The following is a 19,040-nucleotide window of genomic DNA, read 5'->3' as shown; positions in this document are numbered from 1 at the left end:
ACATTTCTTGGGTGTTTCTTAGAGAGGAGGCTGTCAGAGAGGCTGTGCTGGGAGAAGACAGGCATTGTCATGTTACCCTTATGGCAGAGAATGAGAAAGGGAGGACAGGTGTGGATTTCCAACAGAGTCATGAGGCAGTGCTAGGAGAGGTCTTCTTGGGTTGGTGAGTGGATGAGAAGTTGGGATGGTGTAACGGATGCTGTAAGGTTAGATGTGTGACACAAGGAGGAATACAAAATTGTTGGGGGAGGTCTAAGGAAAAGGGTCAGCCAGCTGTGCCAGTGGAATAGGGATGTTGGTTGGGGTTGAATATGGTTCCCTGTGTTGGGGAAGTGTGGAGAGAAGGCAAGGGTAGGAGAATTGCAAAAAGGCTGACACCTTCTTGTCTTCCTCAAGGGAGGCCAATGATGATCATCACTGAGTATATGGAGAATGGAGCGCTGGATACCTTCCTCCGGGTGAGAGACTCTGATCTGTAATAGGCTTCTGTACTGCTGGAACTTGCACTTGACCTGGATTTAGGACCCTAAGAGAAGACTAGAAATAAGATCCGGACATCCACTTACATTCTGCTCACTAACATTTCCAGCAGCTGAAGCTTGATGCCATCCAGTTTGCTCAGTGCCCAGAGTGCTGTCTTTGGTAGTTGAAGTGCAGATGCCTAATGATGACTCTGGAGATCACCACCAGTCCCTTAGTGAGAACCTGCTGGGTCCTTTGGGCTGCAGCATTGCCTTTTTGCTTGTTCACCAGTGCCCACTTCTGCAAGTTGATAAGGCCAGTAACTAGAAACCGAGCAGATTGATGTTAGTTGACCAGGATCTTCTCTCACTTCTTCTTGCAGGAGAATGAGGAAAAATTTAGCCCTGTGCAGCTTGTGAGCATGCTGGAGGGAATAGCCTCTGGCATGACCTACCTTTCAGAACATAACTATGTGCACCGGGATCTGGCCGCTCGCAACATCCTGGTAACGCGCAGTCTTCAGTGCAAGGTGTCTGACTTTGGTCTCTCACGAATATTAGAGAATGATGCAGAGGGAACCTACGAAACCAAGGTAATGCAGAAGCAATCTCTCGGTCCTGTAAATGAACTGTAGTCTCAGGGGGATTGGGATTCTGCCAGATAAGAGTGGCAGAATTTCTTCACAATAGGAAGCACCAGACTGGGGGAAGATACGGATAGAAAATCTCTGAGGAAAACCCATAGTAGAACTGCAAGTCATAGTGTGGATGATTCAGAAGGTGGTACTTTTCTGTCTGGACTGCATGTTGATTTTATTGGCTAAGAGACTGAGAGGGATGGTGGTTTCAAAATGAAAAGCAAAACAAGAGGTCTGATCTTTTGGGCTCAATTATCTAAATCTAGCTTTGAAGATAGCCCTGCTGTGATCAGGGATTTGGACTAGAGACATCTAAAGGTCCTGTTTAATGAAAGTTCCAGTGATTCTAATGTCTGGTGTCATTCAAACTAGGGCTGTGACTGGTGTCAGGCTTTTACTCCCACAACAGTGGTTTCGCCTAGCTTTCAACTGAACAGAGGGCTTAAACTCATCCACTTTCCAAGAATGTTTCTGTGCTTTTGAGAAATTTCCCCAGGGGTGGTTAAAGCGGGCCCAGTCTTTGAACCACTTTGTAAGCTTCTTGCATGAAAGCACTGGAGAAATATAACCCAGTGATACATGCTGGATACACTGTCTCTGCTCTTTCACAGGGTGGTAAGATTCCCATCCGATGGACAGCCCCAGAGGCCATTGCTCATCGGATTTTCACCTCAGCCAGTGATGTCTGGAGCTTTGGAATTGTCATGTGGGAGGTGCTGTCATTTGGTGACAAGCCATATGGGGACATGTCCAATCAAGAGGTAACAGACACTGAGCTCAAGTGCTGATTTAAAAAAATAAACACAGCATGTAGGCCCAACTTTTGTAGATTTCCCTCAGCCTGCAGTCTTGACATTCTTTTGAACACATAACTCCTATGTCTCCCTCCCTGCTAAAAATCAGTGCAACCAAGCCAAGGCCAATAAGCGTTTGGGCCTCTGAACCATGTTCAGGTGTCAACAACAATAAGCCAAACTGAGGACTGGTTAAATCAGCCATGGCCTTTGGTCCTGGAGATGTTCTCTATTGGTTTCTTTCTCTCCTTCCTCTGGCTCTGGACTATTATGTCTAGTCTCATTCTAGGTTCAGCACATCTGTGAGCCTAGCACATGCTATTGAAATTATTCCACATAGTCTGGTTCCCCTTTTCTCACCGGGCCTGTGCCAGGATCATTTCGTCTTCACTTCTCATGAACACATGCCCTGAATGGCAAATGGGAGCTGAGATAGCGAAGGATTGAAAGTACTTGCATATGCCACTTCACTTTTTGACATCCCTTAGGTGTCCTGATCCTTTGCTGTGTTGCTCAAACCCTACTTCATACACATGTAATCTGTGTCAACCCCTCCCTGACTGCACGCTGTGCAAAATGGTGAACTGCCTGCTCTGAGCCCCACAGAGGTCTCTGGCTCCTCTTTCACACTCTCTGCTCTTGACCAGATTTCTCTCTGTCCTCTGTGCAGGTGATGAAAAGCTTAGAGGATGGGTGCCGGCTCCCCCCACCTGTGGACTGCCCGTCTATCCTCTATGAGCTCATGAAGAGCTGCTGGTCACACGATCGGACGAGGAGGCCTCATTTTCAGGAAATCCGGGCTCAGCTGCAACATTTCATCTCAAGTCCCCAGCTCCTCCGGCCTGTTGCAGACTTTGATCCCAGGTAAGCAGGCTATCACTGGAGGAGGGGAGGTTAACCGGGAGATTTTCACCTCCCTGTCTCCAGCAGGAGGAGAGGTAGTGCTAGCAATGCAGGCTGGCAAGAGGAAGAAGACTGTAGTCATCTCTCTCTCATGGTGACAGAGGGCATAGCCATTGACCTGGGCAGTCTGACCTCACTGTGCAGAGAGCAGATAAGTTGGCCTAGCCCTGGCAGAGGGTGCTTGCCCTTTAGCTACTGTCTTATAGTGCTGGCCATTTAAGGTAGTTGCCTGGCTAATGAGGGTTTTATCTGCCTTTAGGGTAACGCTCCGGCTCCCCAGCTGCAGTGGCTCTGATGGGATCCCCTATCGATCCATCCCTGAGTGGCTGGAATCCATTCGCATGAAGCGCTACATCTCCAACTTTCGCACTGCCGGCCTGGACACCATGGAGTCTATTCTGGAGCTCACTGCTGAGTAAGGGCAGGCTAAGGTCCCACAAGGCACCCCAGGCTATGCTACAAATAGCTATGTCTGTCCCCGTGCTATCCGAACAGGCGTGCTTGGAAGGCTTCTCTCCATCCTTCTCTATATAGATAAATGGAAGTGAACAGGCTTCTTGCCCTAAAAGGGAAGAATCAGCCCAGAAGAACTGGGATCAGCCCAAACTGTGATACTAATTCGCTGACTCTCCGTGCTTCAAGCTCTTCAGGGGTCTGAGCCGCTCTGAACTCACATCAGACACAAACAGCAAGGGGAGGCAATACACGGCAGACAGTTCTCTAAACCTGAACCATCGCCCCACCCTTGTAGGACTTCATAAGGTCATTTTCTTGCCTTGAACTGCAGATGGGCTAGTGTTATTCTCCCCCGCCATCAGCCAGGTACTGTTCTGTCATAGACCAAAGTCCTTCTGGGCTCCTTAGAAGGACTCAGGTCAGATGCTTTACCAACACAGCTGTGTGCTGTTGTAGGGTCGGGGATGTATGGCCAGCTCCAAACAGGGCAGTTACATAAAACAAAGGAGCAGGCACAGTGCAGGGACAGAGCTGCTGAAGGCTTGAGACATGTCCCATATCACAAGCTGATATAGACACAGTCCTGATTTAATGGGAGCACAGGCCCAGTCACGAGGTCAGAGCAGCCGATTGACTGGGTGGGCAGAGGTATCCAGGGAAGGGCAGGGACATCTAGAAGTTTCTTCCCTCTAGAGAAAAGGTAGGCATAGTAGGAGGCACTGAGGGAAAGGAAGCTTTCTGAACTGATGCTTGGTAACTATTTCTGCCCTTTCCCACATCCCAGTCCCCAAGGAACACGAACAGCAATTCATTTTTTCCTTTCTTTTCCCATTTCCTTCAGGGACTTGAAACAGATGGGAGTGTCACTTCCGGGCCACCAGAAGAGGATCCTGTGTAGCATCCAAGGCTTTAAGGAGTGATCAGCCGTTGCTCTCTTAATCTTGCTAAATGCCCATTCTTACCAGATATCACTTGGAATCATTCCTATGGCAATTGCTTCCAAATGAGTGACTGGGACAAGCAAAGTGAAACAACCTGAACTGAAAAGGCTCATGAGGCAACACCACCTGCTCTCATTTCTGTTTCCCCTTGCTTTAGCTCTACAGCAGCCATCAGTACGTTTCAGAGCACTGGTCTTAGAAACTGTTCTTAGCCCTGTCTTCTGCAGTCCATTCTGTGCAGCACTAAGTAATCCCTCTAGTCCACATACTGGTGTTTCAGACCCTCAGTACATCGCATGGAAACACAAGGATACGTACAAAGCGAGTTGGAGGTGGTGGATAATGTTTTAAGATTGGAGATGAGGGTTCAGGTAGACTGGGACATTGAGGGAACATGCACAAGGACACAGACCTGTAGAGACTGGGCCCGTTCGCTCCTTGGCATTCATCCCTTCTCACTCAGCAGCCTTCTGTCTTCCTAATTTTACAACGGGAACAAACTATTCAGTCTTTCACAGGGCTGCTGGTAAGGGATATATTTTTTTTAATTCAGCTATTCTTGCCTTAAACACCAACTCGTGGTGTACTTCTTTGGAGGAGAAGTTGGGAGTAGCAGCACACCCTGCTGTAACTTGTGTGATGGCATAACCTCAGCACGTTGCTGTTTTGCACAAGCACACTTCAGCGGGGAGATTTACATCTCTCCGACCTGCTTAAAACTTGTGCCATGGACAGAAAACCCTTTAGATATACCCATTTTTCTCTGCCCCTTTTTAAAAGAGAGAATAGTTTTGTTTGGCTGGATAGGGTATTTTTAACAGAAAAATGTGTAGGTGGTCTGTCTTATTCCTTCTCTGTGGAGGAAATGTTATTATTTATCACAGCTCAAGACAATTGTAGACTGTAAATAATATTTTGTAAATAAACCTGTGGCAGAGCAGGCTGTGTTGGAGTTCTTTGGCTTATTTCAAATATGATTGGGACCCTTATTTTAGCATATATTTTATAAGTTCCAGCAGGGTCCTTACGTCCATGTTTAGTTGTTTCAGCCAATGGTCTTTGTCCATTTAACTGCAGATTTAATGCGGAAATGCAGTTGCATTAGGATTAAAGGATACATATGGAGCTGGACACCTCAGACGTTTTTCTGTAAGCCCAGTTACAGCTGTATCCATCCATTATCCGAGTCTGTCTTTTTACAGCTCCTGTGTTTACCCCTAAACTATGAGAAGTGTTAGAAGCTACTGCTGTAGTTTGATGAAATGCATGTGAGCACTACTTCCTTCTGCTGCAGAATAGACTGTCCAGGGGGAAAAAAAAAAATCTCACTCTGGTGTTCCTAAGTTTTTCTCACACCTGGGAAGAGCAGTCACCTCAAGATGTATTTTTCAGCGCTGGAGCTAAGTGTAGGTTGGTGAAGAAGGTGAGTGCTAGTCCTTCAGGGATCAGTTACTTGCTGTAGATAGCTATCAGTGTTTCCATAATTGTATAATGCTCCAAATTCTTAAGGCTACAAATTAACCCTCCTGCTCCAGGGAAGGTCTTGCTTAATCATAAATGGTGAGTTAAGAAGCAGAGATCTAAAGACCTGCAACCTAAAGCAAGAAGGCTGGCTTCCGTTCAACGTGAGAAGCAGCAGAGTATACACAAGGGACTGTAGTATACACGTATCTCAGCTACTCAAAGTCACTGCAACTATAGTAAGGGATACAGAGACAAGTTCTTCCTATGGGTCTTGTTAGTCTATCAATAAGTTCAGTATTAGTAATAGGTGTCTTTAACATGAAGTATAGATAATAAAGTTGCTACGTGGCAGATATCCAGGCTAGAAGATAAGTCCTGATGAGACTGGCACAAGATTGTGAGTTTGCATCGTGCACATGTAAACTTTATCCTAACCTTGCAGATAGAAAATTGGGAGTGGTTGCTACATCGGATAGTTGTGCTGCCATTCAGAGGGACCTTAACAGACGGGTGAAGTGGGAAGAGAGGAGACTCCTGAAGTTGAACAAAGGGAAATGCAGAGACCTGCAACTGGTGAGGAACAGCCTTAGTGCACGCTGGGTGCTGACGGGCTGGAAAGCAGCTTTGCAGGAGAGGACTTATAGGTTGTAGTGAACAGCAAATTGCGCTTGAACCAGTAACGTGCCGTTGTAGCAAAGAAGGCCAACAGCATCTGAGCTGCAGTAGCAAATGCATCACCAGTGGCTGGAGGGAGGCGATTCTTCCCCTTCATTCAGCATTGGTCAGACTTCTGGAGCATTGTGTCCAGTTTTGGGCTGCCCAGTACAAAGACGGGCACAGACTTACAGACAAGTCCAAGGAAAGGTCGCTGTGATTTTGAAAGGATCAGGGCATCTGACATAGGAGGAAAGGCTGAGAGAGCTGGGACTGTTGAGCCTCAAGATGAGAAGGTTTATGTGGCTCTTATTATTGTGTATAAATACCTGATGGGAGGGAATGAAGAAGAGGGAGCCAGACTCTCCTCAGTGGTATCCAGCGAAAGGAGAAGCAGCAGTGGGAACACATCAAAATACAATACATTCCATTTGAAGGTAAGAAAAAACTTGCTGTGAGAGTTGTTAAGCACTGCAACAGGTTACCTAGGGAGGTTGTGGAGTTCTCATCCTTGGAGGTACTAAAAAACTGTCAGGGCACATATTCCTGAGCACCCTGCTGTGGTTGGCCCTGCTCTGAGCAGGGAGGTCCCTTCCACCTTCAACTGTGAGGAGCTGCTGACTGAGCTGGCCTGATAGAGAAGAGGCTGCTCAGTTCCATGTCCCCAGGTACAGCCAGTAGCAAGCCTAAGCATGTACTCCCAATAAGCACTCAGGCACATAAAATATACATATATATATATATAAAATATGTGCATGTATATATATGCACACACACTGTACCTGACTGGCCCGAGGCAGAAAACACAGCAGTCATGCAAGCACAGCACAAACAGCCTGATCCTATTTCTTTCTCCGGCTCATCGGGATGAGCCTGTTGTACTATGGATCCCTCTGGGGTCCGAGATCAGCTATCCAGTAGCTGGGTTGACCATCTGGAGCCTAAACTGGTGTCCTCAGTTGCTGGCGCCGGGATATGGGTCCTTGAGGCCTGCAGCCCCATTCCAGTGGTAGGCACTCCGACCCCTTGTGTGCATGCACTTACACAAACACACACACACGAGCCCTCCAGTAATTAGCTGTAGATGTTGGGCTGTAGATGTTGGCTCTACCCACCAGCCGGCCCCAGGATTGCCTGGTCTCCCAGTCACCTCACACACGGACATAAACTCTTCTCTGGTAGCTGCTCCAGGCTTACCAGTAGCCGACTTCCAGACCCAGGAGTAGCTGGTTTGGACCTCCTGGGAGCTGACTCTCAAGACTGGTCTCTCCATCATCCTGCCAGACGCCCAGCCATGCCAACTCATGGCTCTCAAGTCTCTTGCCCTACTCACTCACGAGCTACTCTGACTTGGATTTTGGATAGTGACTACGGACGGGCACACGCCCCCACACGATATGCCTGCTCTCAGCTGCTTCCAGTTCCTGGCACTTAGACCTCCACAGAACAAAATAAATAAATAAATAAATAAATAAATAAAGTTTAGTAAGAAGACAGGACTGCACTGCTGACACACCGGGCACAGCCAGACAAGCGTACTGTGTATGTGCAGCCAGCCCCTACTGTTCCCTTTCCCCCCCAGTTTCCCCATGCTGCTTCCGCTCCTTGATCACTCCCTTTTCCTGCCCCTACACATCCCATAGCAAGTGCTGTACAGTCCCCCACTGCTCTTCCCCTGCACCCCACGCCCCCCCAGAGGGACTAACCTCCCCTTCATCTGCAAGGTGATCCAGAAAGCCCTTCCCATTGACCCTGTTGGGCAGGTTTCATACCCAGACACCAGGGCTATGGTCCTCTGGTACCTCTGGGAGGAGCTGGGTCAGAGTGCTTCTCTCCCCCGTCATTGTTTGTCTTCTCTGTGCTCCTTGGTGTTTGTGGGCATGAGCTTTTAATCACATAACCTAGAAACAACCACTCAAAACAATGCCTACCAACCAGCAAGAACCCAGATAAGAAAAGGAAAGCAAATGTACAATTTGTTTATCCTTTGCTCATCCCACAGGAAACCTCAAAGCATTTACTGGATCAATTTGCAAAGAGTCATTAGAGTCAAAGGAGTCAGCACTGGCAAGAGAACAAGAATAGGTTTCATGTCTTTGAAGTGTAGAAGCATCGATGCTTACCACAAATAGGAGTTTCACCTGCAGTGACCAAGACGATACCATGCTTAAAACCATAAACATCAAGTACAACCACGTTCTGAGTAGCAACAGTTAAGGCACAGCAAGTAAATTGGCCGCTTTATTCCAGCCTGACGCAAGCAGACTGTAATAACTTGCCCCCCAGTGACACCATCAAGCAGACTGCCATCTCGCCGTACTGAAATGCAGCCTTCCACTGCTTCAAATGAGGGCTACTCTTCAGGCACAGAAAAGTAGGAAACCGAACAGTCTGAAAAGGAGAACAAGGGGTGGAAAGGCCGTTTTCAGACTCATCGTCTCTGGAGGCGAGGGGGAATAGCAACTACACATACATTCTCTGCTGCTGACGACAGCAAGTCTCGTGGGTAGTTGAACAAATGCAGCAGACACACGTTAATGGAAAAAAAACCCCACATTTTATTGAATGCAGACAGTGGTTGGACAGTGTAGTTATTCAAAAAGGTTTGTTCAGTTTGAGAGTTTCTAGTCCAGGAAGCGGGGCTCAGTGCAGTAACACTTAGAGCCAGACAGTACATCACAATTACACTGCAGCTTTCACTGACAGCAGCGAAAGAATCCCTATGGGAACACAGGGAGACATTCCTCAGTCTGCTGAATCTTCATCCACGCTCTGAGATGCCTCCTCGCCATGCGCTGCCCGTTCTTACGACGGTTTTTATTTGTAAACAATGCATTCTTTGGACTGCTTTGCTACTCTGCTGCCCAGCCTGGCTGTCCAGAAACCACACTGGGAAACAATTAATTTGGGGGAGGGAAAAAGATTTTTTTTAAAAAAAAAAGTTTCCAAACTCGGGAACAGAGTAGGATTTCAAACATTGCCAGCTTAATCTGGCTAAGGGGGAAAAAAAAAAAAAAAAAAAAAAGCAACAAGACAGCCATTAATATCCATTGGAGACAGAAAAGCTATAGTAGGTTCGCTTTTTCCAGCGACGATAACAGGGATTCCCAATATGTTCTGCCTCCACACTCTAACCCAGAAGTGAGGGAGGGGGCGGGGGAAGACATCCTGATAATGAGGTGGCACAAGAAAAAAAAATAAAATTGAAGACAGAAGTGGTGCCAAGATGGAGGCTTCCACCTTCTAAGGTCAAATCATCATTCTTGGCTCCGTGGAACAGAAAAATGCTCAGCCCTTCCCAGCACCTGCCACAAGGTTGTTCTTGCTACTTCCACCAGGCAGCGGTGGAAGTCTGGTCTTCCTCCTCCAGAGTCTTGGAGAGAACGGAGATTGCGCACTCACCTTCATCTGCGCACTCACCTTCATCATAGCCCCCAGCCTGGAACACACTGTGGCCAGGAAGCGGTGGACAGGAGAAGAGGTTCGTTCTTGGTGGGTGTGCAGAGTGAAGTCTAGGAGCGGTGAATCCTACATGAGCAAAGAACTGCTCTGGCATAGTCTCCATTGGTAGCAATGTGCCTTGTCAGGCAGAGGGATGGGACAATGGCGGGGAGGGGAAGAGTATTGAGTGCAGGGATCTCGAGGGTACGCCCACTCCAAGCTCCTCAGCGTGCCGTTTTGGCACGAACGGTGTGACATTTGATACACAGCACATGCCCATCCAGTGGAAAGCACCCATTCTCATCTGCTTCAATGGACAAGGGCTTCCCACAGTCCTAAACCAGGAAAGAAAAAAGGGAGGGAGCTCAATGACAGCCAACAGCAGGGTAAAACGCATTCAAGGATCTAAGAAATGCCCCACTGGATCAGGATAATGGTTCACAGCCCACTGCTCTGTCTCTAACGGTGCTTAATGGAAGATGCTATTTTGAGGGAAGAGCAAGCCCCTTCTGTCATGCCAGCACGTTCCCCAGGTATACGCAGCTGCTGTACTAGGGACGTTAGGGACTACAACCCTGCATAGTCCTTGTTCATGGACCTGTGGTCTGTGAACGTCTAATCTTTTTCTGAACCAGCTTCAAAAGTGCTCCAGATCAATTCGAAACCACCTTAGTGTTTGGTCAGGATAGACAACAAAGGTGCCCCGTTGCCAGTGATGGGCATGGGAGAGATAGGAGCAGTGGGGCCACCAGGCTTACCTCACACTTGTAACATTTCATGTGGAAATTTTTCTCCAATGCCACCACACGCACTGTCTCATCCTTTCCAGGCTCTGGCATGATCGGCTCGCTACAAACTGAGCAGCGTGGAGCATACTTCCTGCCACACACAAAAACATGGAGGAGACCATGACCACCGCGATGACATTCAATGCAAGTTTCTCCCTGCCATACAATAGTATTAGCAGCAGAGGAATAATAAATCACAAAGAAGTTTAGGTGGGAAGATGACCTCAATTGCTACAGGATACATTGCTGGCTCATTTTTAACTTCATGTCCAACAGATCACATGGGCAACCCAACCCCCAAAATTAAACAGGTGCGAGGAAACCTGCCTTCTTTTAGACACCACATGCACACGCTCTCCCCGTACCTGTGGTAGTCATCCACACAGTGAGGCTGGTTGGCCTGGTCCACAATAAAAGAGGTCCCCTCAAGAGGAGTATGGCACACCACGCAGGTGAAACACTGGGGATGGTATGAGTTACCAGTGGCCTTCAGCATCCGGTCTGTGATGGTCTGTTTGCAGACACTGCACTTTTCCAAGGTCCCCTGAGCCCAAAGGAAACAAGTAAGACACATTAACACAAGCCCCCCACCCCTTGGAGGCTACACCACAGACAGGCAAGATGGAAGGAGGAAGGGAACGCAAGGGAGAGCAACCACAGCAAGCTCAGCTCTCTCTACCAGCTTTCACCCCAGTGACTCACAGCATAGCAGTCCTCACAGAAGGGCTTCTCATCCACATTGTAGAATTGCTGCCCCTGCAGCTGCTTCTCACATTTGAAGCAGGTGAAGCATTCCACATGGAAGAGGCAGTCCAGGGCCCTCACAGCTGGCTGGGTTCGTGACAGGGGCTTCCGGCAGAAGCCACACAGCTCTGTCAACGGAAGGAGAAAGAGATTAGGAGAGATGAAAACCCACCACAGTCTTAGTCCTACTGCTGTCCACTGAGGGAACACACCAGAAGTAGCAGCCTCTGCCGGGGGTGGATGCTCCATATCCTTCATGAGTTTCTGGGTCAACATCTCCAGCTCTTCCACCTCCTTCATGGTCAGACAGGAGTTTCCCCTAGGTGGATCTGCACTGGAACCTGTGGTTCTATGCTGCAGGAAGAGGAAACATTCAATCCCAAAGGACACACAGACAGACATACTCATTCCCACCCTGTCCCTAATAAACCTACTGCTCTCATCTTTACTTCTCGTCTCTGCCTCTCCCTAGGGAAACATCTGCCATCCACTGTGCTTGCTTCTCTCCACCTTTACATGAAGTCCTATTCCTGTCCACCACTGTCTCTAATTATCTCTCTCTTTCAGATGGATAACAGCTTCCCCTAGCCTGGGACAGACCCTCCCTCCTCATCCTCCAACTTTACTCCCAGTGATGCTGTGCCTGTCCAAAGACACTGGTCCTGCAGCTCTATCCCTTACCGTGTCTTTTGCAGCAGCAGGTTGTTCTGTGGGACGTGGCTTCTCCTGCACTTGGGGTCTTTCCCTCTGCTGGGCATAGGTGAAATTGGGAGGCTGTGGCCGAGAGGAGGGACCTGAAGGTGAAGGGGCTGTGAACTGAGTCTGAAGGGAGGTAGGATATCTTGTAGAGTTTGAGGGAGCCATGGGAACATTGGCACCTGATTTGGACCCAGACTTAGGAGAGCCTGCAACAGGGGGTGGGGTGAATTTAGGGGTAGGTTGAGCAGGAGGGAGAGAGGGGGGTGGAGGGACTGGTGCTGGAGGCTCCTTGCGTTGCTGTGGAGCTGCCCATGGGGTTGGAGAGGGGGTCAGATCCACTCCATGGGGCTTGAAAGGTAAGCTTCCGCTTGGCTTTGGAGTGAACTTGGAAGGAAAGGAATGAGGAGTATCTCTGGGTGCAGATGGTATTTCCGCATGGGCTTTTGGGGCTGATGGTTTCTCCAGAGAACCTGTGGATGCTGGAGGTATCTGTAAAGGGAAGCAGCAAAGAGAAACAGGCAGTTATCAGCAAGGTGGAAGAGGAAATATGCTATCTATAGCAGTAAGTCAGCAGCTATCCCAAACCCACAATGCTAAGAGTTCCCACACTGTTATAAGCAGTCCTGATAAGTTTCAAGATCTATGCTTTCTGGTCCTTCACGTACACTTTCGTGCTATGGTTTATCCAGACTTTTTAATCTTCAGTAGCACCCTTCTCACTACCTCCGCTCAGCAAACCAGTCATCTCTCCTTCCACCTGCAACATTCTGGAGAGCTCACCCGTGATTTGAAGGGGTCATTCTTCTCCATGTCATCCAACATTACGGACAGTGAGTCAATCTCAAGATCAATGCTGCTCATCTTGCCACGTACCTATACCACCATCCATGAGGAAAGAGGGAGCAGAGCATGTTACAGGAACAGCCAGAGAACTGGGTGTATCCCCTTACAATAGCAGATTTTGATACTTTGGACTGTGGTACAGATCTGCTCCTTGCTTTGAGTAGACAGCAAGTTGGTGAGGATGAACAGGACACAGTCTCCAAGGTCTACAAACTGTGGGAAAATGCACAGCCCAAAGAAGCTCAGACAGATTTAGGCAGGAAAAGATATCTGGAGGTCTCTAGTCCAACACCCTGCTCACCGCAGGGCCAACTCCCAAGCTAGACCAGGTTGCTCAGCGTCTTGTCCAGGTGCTTTCTGAACATCCCCAAGGACGCAGATTTCCCAGACTCTCTAGGCACCTATGCCAGTGTTGAGCCACCCTTGCAGGGGAACAGGTTTTTCTTCTGTCCAACAGGAATTTCCCTTGCTGCAACTCGTGACCATTGTCTCTTGTTCTCTTCTTGTGCCCCAGTAAGAAGAATCTGTTTTCTCTCCAGCCCTGCTTTAGGCATTGCAGACTGCAGTTAGGTCCCTGCCTTGGCCTCCTCTTCTGCAGGCTGAACAAACCCAGCTCTCGCATCACATGCTCCAACCCCCAATGATCGCTATGAGCCTTTGCTGGATCGCATCTAGTTCAGTATGCCTCTGGGGTTAATATACTGGGGAGTTCCAGTCCAACTGGAAAGAGTCCTCCAAGATGCAGCCTCACTAGCACCGAAGAGAGGGGAACAATCACTGTTCTTGTCCTGCTGACCACACTCTCATGAATGCAGCCCAGCATGTGGTCGGCCTTTATTGCCACAAGGGTGCATTGCTGGCTCACATTCAACTCACTGTCCACCAGGAACCCCAGGTCCTTCATCTGCAGAGATGCAGCCCAGCCAAGTTGACCCTAACCTACGCTGGTCCATCGGGTGGTAGCATTTTCTGCTTTCCCAGATCTCAGGGCTTCCTGCTGCTGAGTTCAGAGACTGGTGAGAAACCATCCCAGCTCACAAGAGCATCACAAGAAACTCTACTTCCCTTGACCTCACTCACCTGTGGGGCAGGTACCTTGTTCACAGGCCCTTCATCAAACATCGGTGGAGGAGGGGGAGGAGGAGGAGAAGGAAAAACTTCTTCTGGGGCTGGTGGAAAAGGCTCTTCAAAGGGTGGTGGGGGTGGTGGAAAAGCACAGTTTGAGGAGAAACTTGCCTCCTCTCCAGGTGGGGGAGGAGGTGGCGGTGGCAGCTCTATGGGGAAGAACGAGAATAAAAGCAAGTTTGGATCATTTCTTACTTTTAGCCAGTACAAACTCCTGAAGGAGTCTTGAAGGTATTACAGCAAGTAGTTCCTTAGTACCCAGGGAACTCAAGCACCCATCAAGGACAAATAAACTCCACAGGCCGGCTTTTACCTTGTCCAAAGCTATTTGCCATCATGTAAGCTTTCCTCAGTAGCTACTGCAATTAGTCACTGGGGACAGTTCTTGTATAATTGGGAAACGTGACTTACTATGCCCTTTCCCACTCTTCCTCTCATTCTTTGGTCCCCAGCATATGCTTCTCTTGCCAGTAACTGGCTCAGATTGCTGAACAGAGGGCAGCATTAGAAGGAGTGCCAGCGGACAACCCAGGACCCTGAAGAGGCTGCATTGTTACAGGAAAATAAGCTTGCACCTCGCAGCTGGCAAGTAAGCACTACAAGAAACAAGCATGGGAAAAAAAAGGCAAGCTGGACCAACTACCCCTTATGCGTATGGGGAATCTTTGAAGCTGCTTGATTTTTCTGGGAGAGGAAAACAACTTTCCTGTTAGAGGCTTAAATGTCCTCATGCTCGATACAGATTAGTACATGAGAAATCTCCCAGAACCCTTTTAAACAGGCTGAAAAGCACCAGAGTGCCCCAGTCTCCCAGAAGAAAACCCCATTGCTTCCACCTATTCACATTTGCCAAAGATATGGAACAGGCAAAAAGAGACATTTTCTACTACAACACAGTCAAATAAACGTGAATCCTCTTCCCTTCACCACGTACGGGAGAAGTTGTCCTCTTATCATCCAAGCAGCAAAGAACACTGAAGACACGGAGGCATAACTTCCACTTCCCTTCTTCTGGACACCCACCTCTCTTCCTAGCTAGCCCCGACCAGCAGGAGGGTGAAAGATCATGTTTTTCACTCCTGCTACACCATGTGCAAGTTTTAACAGCAGTAATCGAATTGTCTCATCTTTATACCCAGCTGTCGTCAACAGACTTCATAAAGACTTCTCATCTGTAACATAAGGGAGATGATACTGGCCTTTCAGAAAATGAAAGCCAAAATCTTATTAGCCAGTGGAATGCATAAACTGCACTGGCATGCAGCACCTCTTCCAAGCCTTCTTCTGCCACAGAAATTCTGCTTGGAGGGGCAGTAATACTAGGCTGGTATTTTTCCTTTGAAACTACAGCTTGGGAATCAAGTTTGTAGCCGCTTGCCTTTTGCTTTATTGAAATGATAAAGTATATTGCAGAAACAAAGCCCTGATCTGCTGTCACAACGTTTCACATGCACTAAAAGCCTGCTTTATGAATTATTCACACAAGCAAAAAAGTTCCCCACAAAGTTACTACACCACATGTATAGAATGATCAATACTAAACATAGTATTCCTACAGCAATACTAACTTAGCCATCCTGTCATTTAAGACAAAGAAACCAATTGCTATGGCTTTTTGTTGTACTACTATTTGTTTGGGGAACGTCTAGGAAAGGGAGAGATTTTGAAGAGATGCATCAGAGAAGGATCAAATCAGACGCCCTTCTCTCATGTCTGAGTTCTGGTGGCTCATCTGTACTTCAGATGTTTTGCTGGCAGCCCTCACCCCATGGTGACACAGCAGCTTAAGCCAAATGGTTCTTTTGCTGATCCTTCTGTCAAGTCAATAAGCTTTATAAGGAAGGTGGAAGTGGAGAAAACAACACCCAGTCCTCCACTGGCGCTACAGGTTGTAAAATAATTTTTAACATCCATCTATCTACTTTTGTACTTCAGGTAACGTATTTGAGTCAGTTTAAGACACATCCCGAATTCACACAACTACAGCAGAAAGTCATAAAGCCTAACATGGGGCCTTGGATTACAGACACAAGATTCCAGCCAACGACATGAGAAAAAGGTCACCAGAGTCAACTGGTACAATTTTAAGAGACAGAAGCATCGACATGCCGAGGCCCTTGTGACTTGAGAATTGGAAAAAATGACTTAATAATCTGTCCCCTCTGAGGACAGGACCAGCCTTCCTGCCATCGGCTGCCCACTAACTCAGCATGCTAACCGAGGAAACCAGTGTTGCACAGTCTATGCTAGAGAACTTAAAACACCAGTTGTCATTATCTGAACACACATGTCCCGACTGAGGTGCACCCTGATAAGAGTCTTGGGGTAATATGCAGCACCAAGCATCAGCAAGAAGTCCCTAGGGACATTTACAGCGGCCCCGTGCTGATCAATTCCAACTAGGGAGCCACACAACCAGGTACCTGCTGCTTCTTAGAGGACACAAAACCAACCAACCAACAAAAAACGAAACAAAAAAAAAAACCCATCCCACCACCACAGGAAACAGGAAAAAAAAATAAAAGAAAGAAAGACAGAAAAAGAAAATGACACTAAAACAAGAAGTCACTCTACACAGGAAAACACACCCAACCCAAACCACTAGCAGAAAGTATAAAACTCCACAAGCCATACAAACTTTAAGTCTCACTTCCTGTTTTTGATAGCTTCCACCATTTTTTCATGCAATTATTTCTCCCTCCCCCTCTTCAGCAGCAAAGATGGCAATTGCAGAGTCCACAAGGACCTCTACAGTCAGAGATGGCCAGCTTGAGCCATGATAAATCAAGGAGGAGGAGAATAGCATGATTCCTCACGATCAGGGTCAACTTCCCCGCAACATATTTGCTCTCAGACATGCTGGCCAGAAACTGACTGCAGTTACACAATTAGGCGCTCCGGGAATACTATGAAAAATCCATTACATTCCTCCAGCATCAGTGCAATGGAGGACTGCCTTCCCGGCTCCTTTCCTAACAGAGATACTATGGATTTTGAGATTCCTTTTCAATCGCCTTATCTCATTCTGGAATCTGCCAGTTTCTACAGCAAGAGTATCCATCACTGCCAGCAGTTACACCCCTCTTCTCATGTTTAGCCCAGTTACAGACCTCACACCCTGAGAATTTAGGAATGCGTATTTGCATCTACCACGCCAGCCCTCACCTACCTTCTGCCAGCAGGGACATGGACGCTGGTGGAATCTCCCCCACCTTCCCTATCTGAGCACGCTGGGCGCCAGCTGCAGGAGGCGGGGGCAGTGACGACTCTGATGCACCCCCAGCCTTGAAGGGGTTCACCTTGGGTTTAGGGGCGACCACAGGTGCAAACTTCTTCTGTGGGTTGTAGAAGGAAGGGGTGGAAATGTTGATACTAACGGTGGATGTCATGCGGGTCCCTGGGGCACCCGGGGAGGCCATCTTCTCAGCGCCTGTCGTGAGAGAAGAGAGAAGAAACCTATATGAATTCAGCCTTGGGCCAGAGTGGAAATCAATAGAGAGGAACACGTGAAACAGAGGGATACAGGAATTTAAGCCTGGCCAGAGGCTGAGGTGCCAGAGCAGAGCACTTCCAGGATCAGCCCAGGAAAAAGGAGGAACCGAAACAGCAGACGGCTCGAATGAGCCATCACACTTCAGCATCTCAACTCGGCACGACACTGACCGCGAAGGGGTTATTGCGACAGAGAACACCAAGCTCTTTGCCGCACAAGAACCCTGCGCGCAGGCACGCTGGACAGGAACGGCAGCGGGCCACCGACACGAGAGCGCTCTCCGCCGAGGGCACCAAGCCCCACGCACCCTAAAGCCGGAGGGTGCCCCCAACACCCGCTCTCCCAGCACGGAATTGGCATTTCCTCTCCCCCTCCTACCCCACAGCGACACCCGGTCCCTCTCGACCTCAGTCTGTGACAGCCCCAGCCACGTCCCCCTTCACCCCACCCCTGGCACAACACCTCAGCCTGTGACAGCCCCAGTCACGTCCCCCTTCGCCCCACCCCTGGCACAACACCTCAGCCTGTGACAGCCCCAGCCACGTCCCCCTTCGCCCCCCGCCCCTCCATCCTTTACCTCCAGACGCCGGCAGGCCGGGGGAGCGCAGGCAGCTGCGGCGCAACAACAGGGCGGGTGGGGAGCTCCCCGCTCTCACACCCCCGGGCAGAGCATCCCCGCCCCGCCCCGCTCTCCCGATCTCGCCTCCGCTTTTCTCTCCTTCCTGCTTCCCCCCCCTCCAACCTCCGCCTTCCCCGGCTCGATGGTGACCGGCGGCTCCCGCCTCACCGCCTGCGCCCGCTCCGCCCCCGCCGGGAAGCGATGGCTTCCCCGGCCGCCGCCACCCCGGTGCCTTGGGGCTGCAGCCGGGGCTTCCTCCCCTCTCCGTCCCCCGGGCGGTGCAGCCGCCGTCCTGCCCTGCGCAGGGCTGGGTGGTGCGGGGTGGGACGAGGGTAAGCACCCCGCTTAACCGTACAAACCCTCTCTCCCCTCCCGCCTTTCTACCCACCGGGCTCGAACAGGCAGAGGACAGCCCCCAACAGCAAGCGGGCTGTTTCAGGAGCCCCGGGTCTCAGGGCGGGAGCCACGCTTCTAGCATCACCCCCCCACACACACACACCCTCCGTCCTGCAAACCAGGCCAGGAATCTCATCCGTGCTAGAATTGGCCACGAAGCCTTTGCTTTGTTTCTAAAGCCTGGCGTGCCTATAGCCCTCCTAACACCCCAGCACAATAGCCCTTCCGCCAGCACGGGGGGGGGGGGCCCTGTGCCAGCGCTGCAAGTTGGCAGGTTCAAATCAGTGCCCCTCCACGCTGCCGGCCTCTCTCCCAGGGACAATAACAGCTGCTGGGGCAGACAGCCCTGGTGCCACAAACATCCGCCCACCCTTAATCCACCCACGGCTGCCAGTTAAGACCTGCGTGCCCCCTTCTAAGGGCTCCCACCATTCGGTGTAGTGCGGCAAGATACAGTAACCTGTAACAGCCTCTCCAGGTGACAAGCATGTGACAACACAGACTAATGTCAAGTCCATGCTGCTGCACTTTTTGATCCCTTTGTGCAGGGCTGGTCAGTCGCATGCCAGGCCACCCAGGGA

At 49.5% G+C, this 19,040-nt stretch overlaps 2 protein-coding genes across 12 annotated transcripts in view; one reads left to right on the top strand and one right to left on the bottom strand.

Annotated features, from left to right (window-relative positions):
* The window catches only part of EPHA1 (EPH receptor A1), a 38,012-nt gene extending 32,881 nt beyond the window's left edge, over nt 1-5,131 (top strand). For 2 of the 3 annotated variants that reach the window (XM_074591928.1, XM_074591939.1), the window contains 6 exons: nt 397-458; nt 845-1,054; nt 1,711-1,860; nt 2,564-2,757; nt 3,056-3,211; nt 4,094-5,131. In XM_074591928.1, coding sequence (XP_074448029.1) covers nt 397-458; nt 845-1,054; nt 1,711-1,860; nt 2,564-2,757; nt 3,056-3,211; nt 4,094-4,172 — 851 coding nt within the window. In that variant the 3' untranslated portion in view covers nt 4,173-5,131. Of the gene's footprint in view, nt 1-396; nt 459-844; nt 1,055-1,710; nt 1,861-2,563; nt 2,758-3,055; nt 3,212-3,330; nt 3,619-4,093 lie in introns of all 3 variants that reach the window. The other variant, XR_012587634.1, reaches the window with a different exon arrangement.
* A 3,718-nt stretch (nt 5,132-8,849) lies between these two features.
* ZYX (zyxin) overlaps nt 8,850-19,040 on the bottom strand; it is a 30,153-nt gene continuing 19,962 nt past the window's right edge. For 4 of the 9 annotated variants that reach the window (XM_074591796.1, XM_074591806.1, XM_074591786.1 and 1 more), the window contains exons 2-10: nt 17,121-17,381; nt 13,907-14,100; nt 12,764-12,856; nt 11,966-12,472; nt 11,497-11,638; nt 11,243-11,412; nt 10,906-11,084; nt 10,511-10,631; nt 8,850-10,087 (exon numbers count right to left, since the gene is read on the bottom strand). In XM_074591796.1, coding sequence (XP_074447897.1) covers nt 9,977-10,087; nt 10,511-10,631; nt 10,906-11,084; nt 11,243-11,412; nt 11,497-11,638; nt 11,966-12,472; nt 12,764-12,856; nt 13,907-14,100; nt 17,121-17,370 — 1,767 coding nt within the window. In that variant the 5' untranslated portion in view covers nt 17,371-17,381 and the 3' untranslated portion in view covers nt 8,850-9,976. Of the gene's footprint in view, nt 10,088-10,510; nt 10,632-10,905; nt 11,085-11,242; nt 11,413-11,496; nt 11,639-11,965; nt 12,473-12,763; nt 12,857-13,906; nt 14,101-17,120; nt 17,382-18,021; nt 18,174-19,040 lie in introns of those variants that run through there. The other 5 variants (XM_074591844.1, XM_074591834.1, XM_074591816.1 and 2 more) reach the window with 3 other exon arrangements.

This window comes from Larus michahellis, chromosome 1 (genome assembly GCF_964199755.1).
Source record: "Larus michahellis chromosome 1, bLarMic1.1, whole genome shotgun sequence".
Lineage (NCBI taxonomy): Eukaryota > Metazoa > Chordata > Aves > Charadriiformes > Laridae > Larus > Larus michahellis.
Note: the sequence above shows the minus strand (reverse complement) of the source record. Positions and strands in the feature narration are given on the sequence as shown.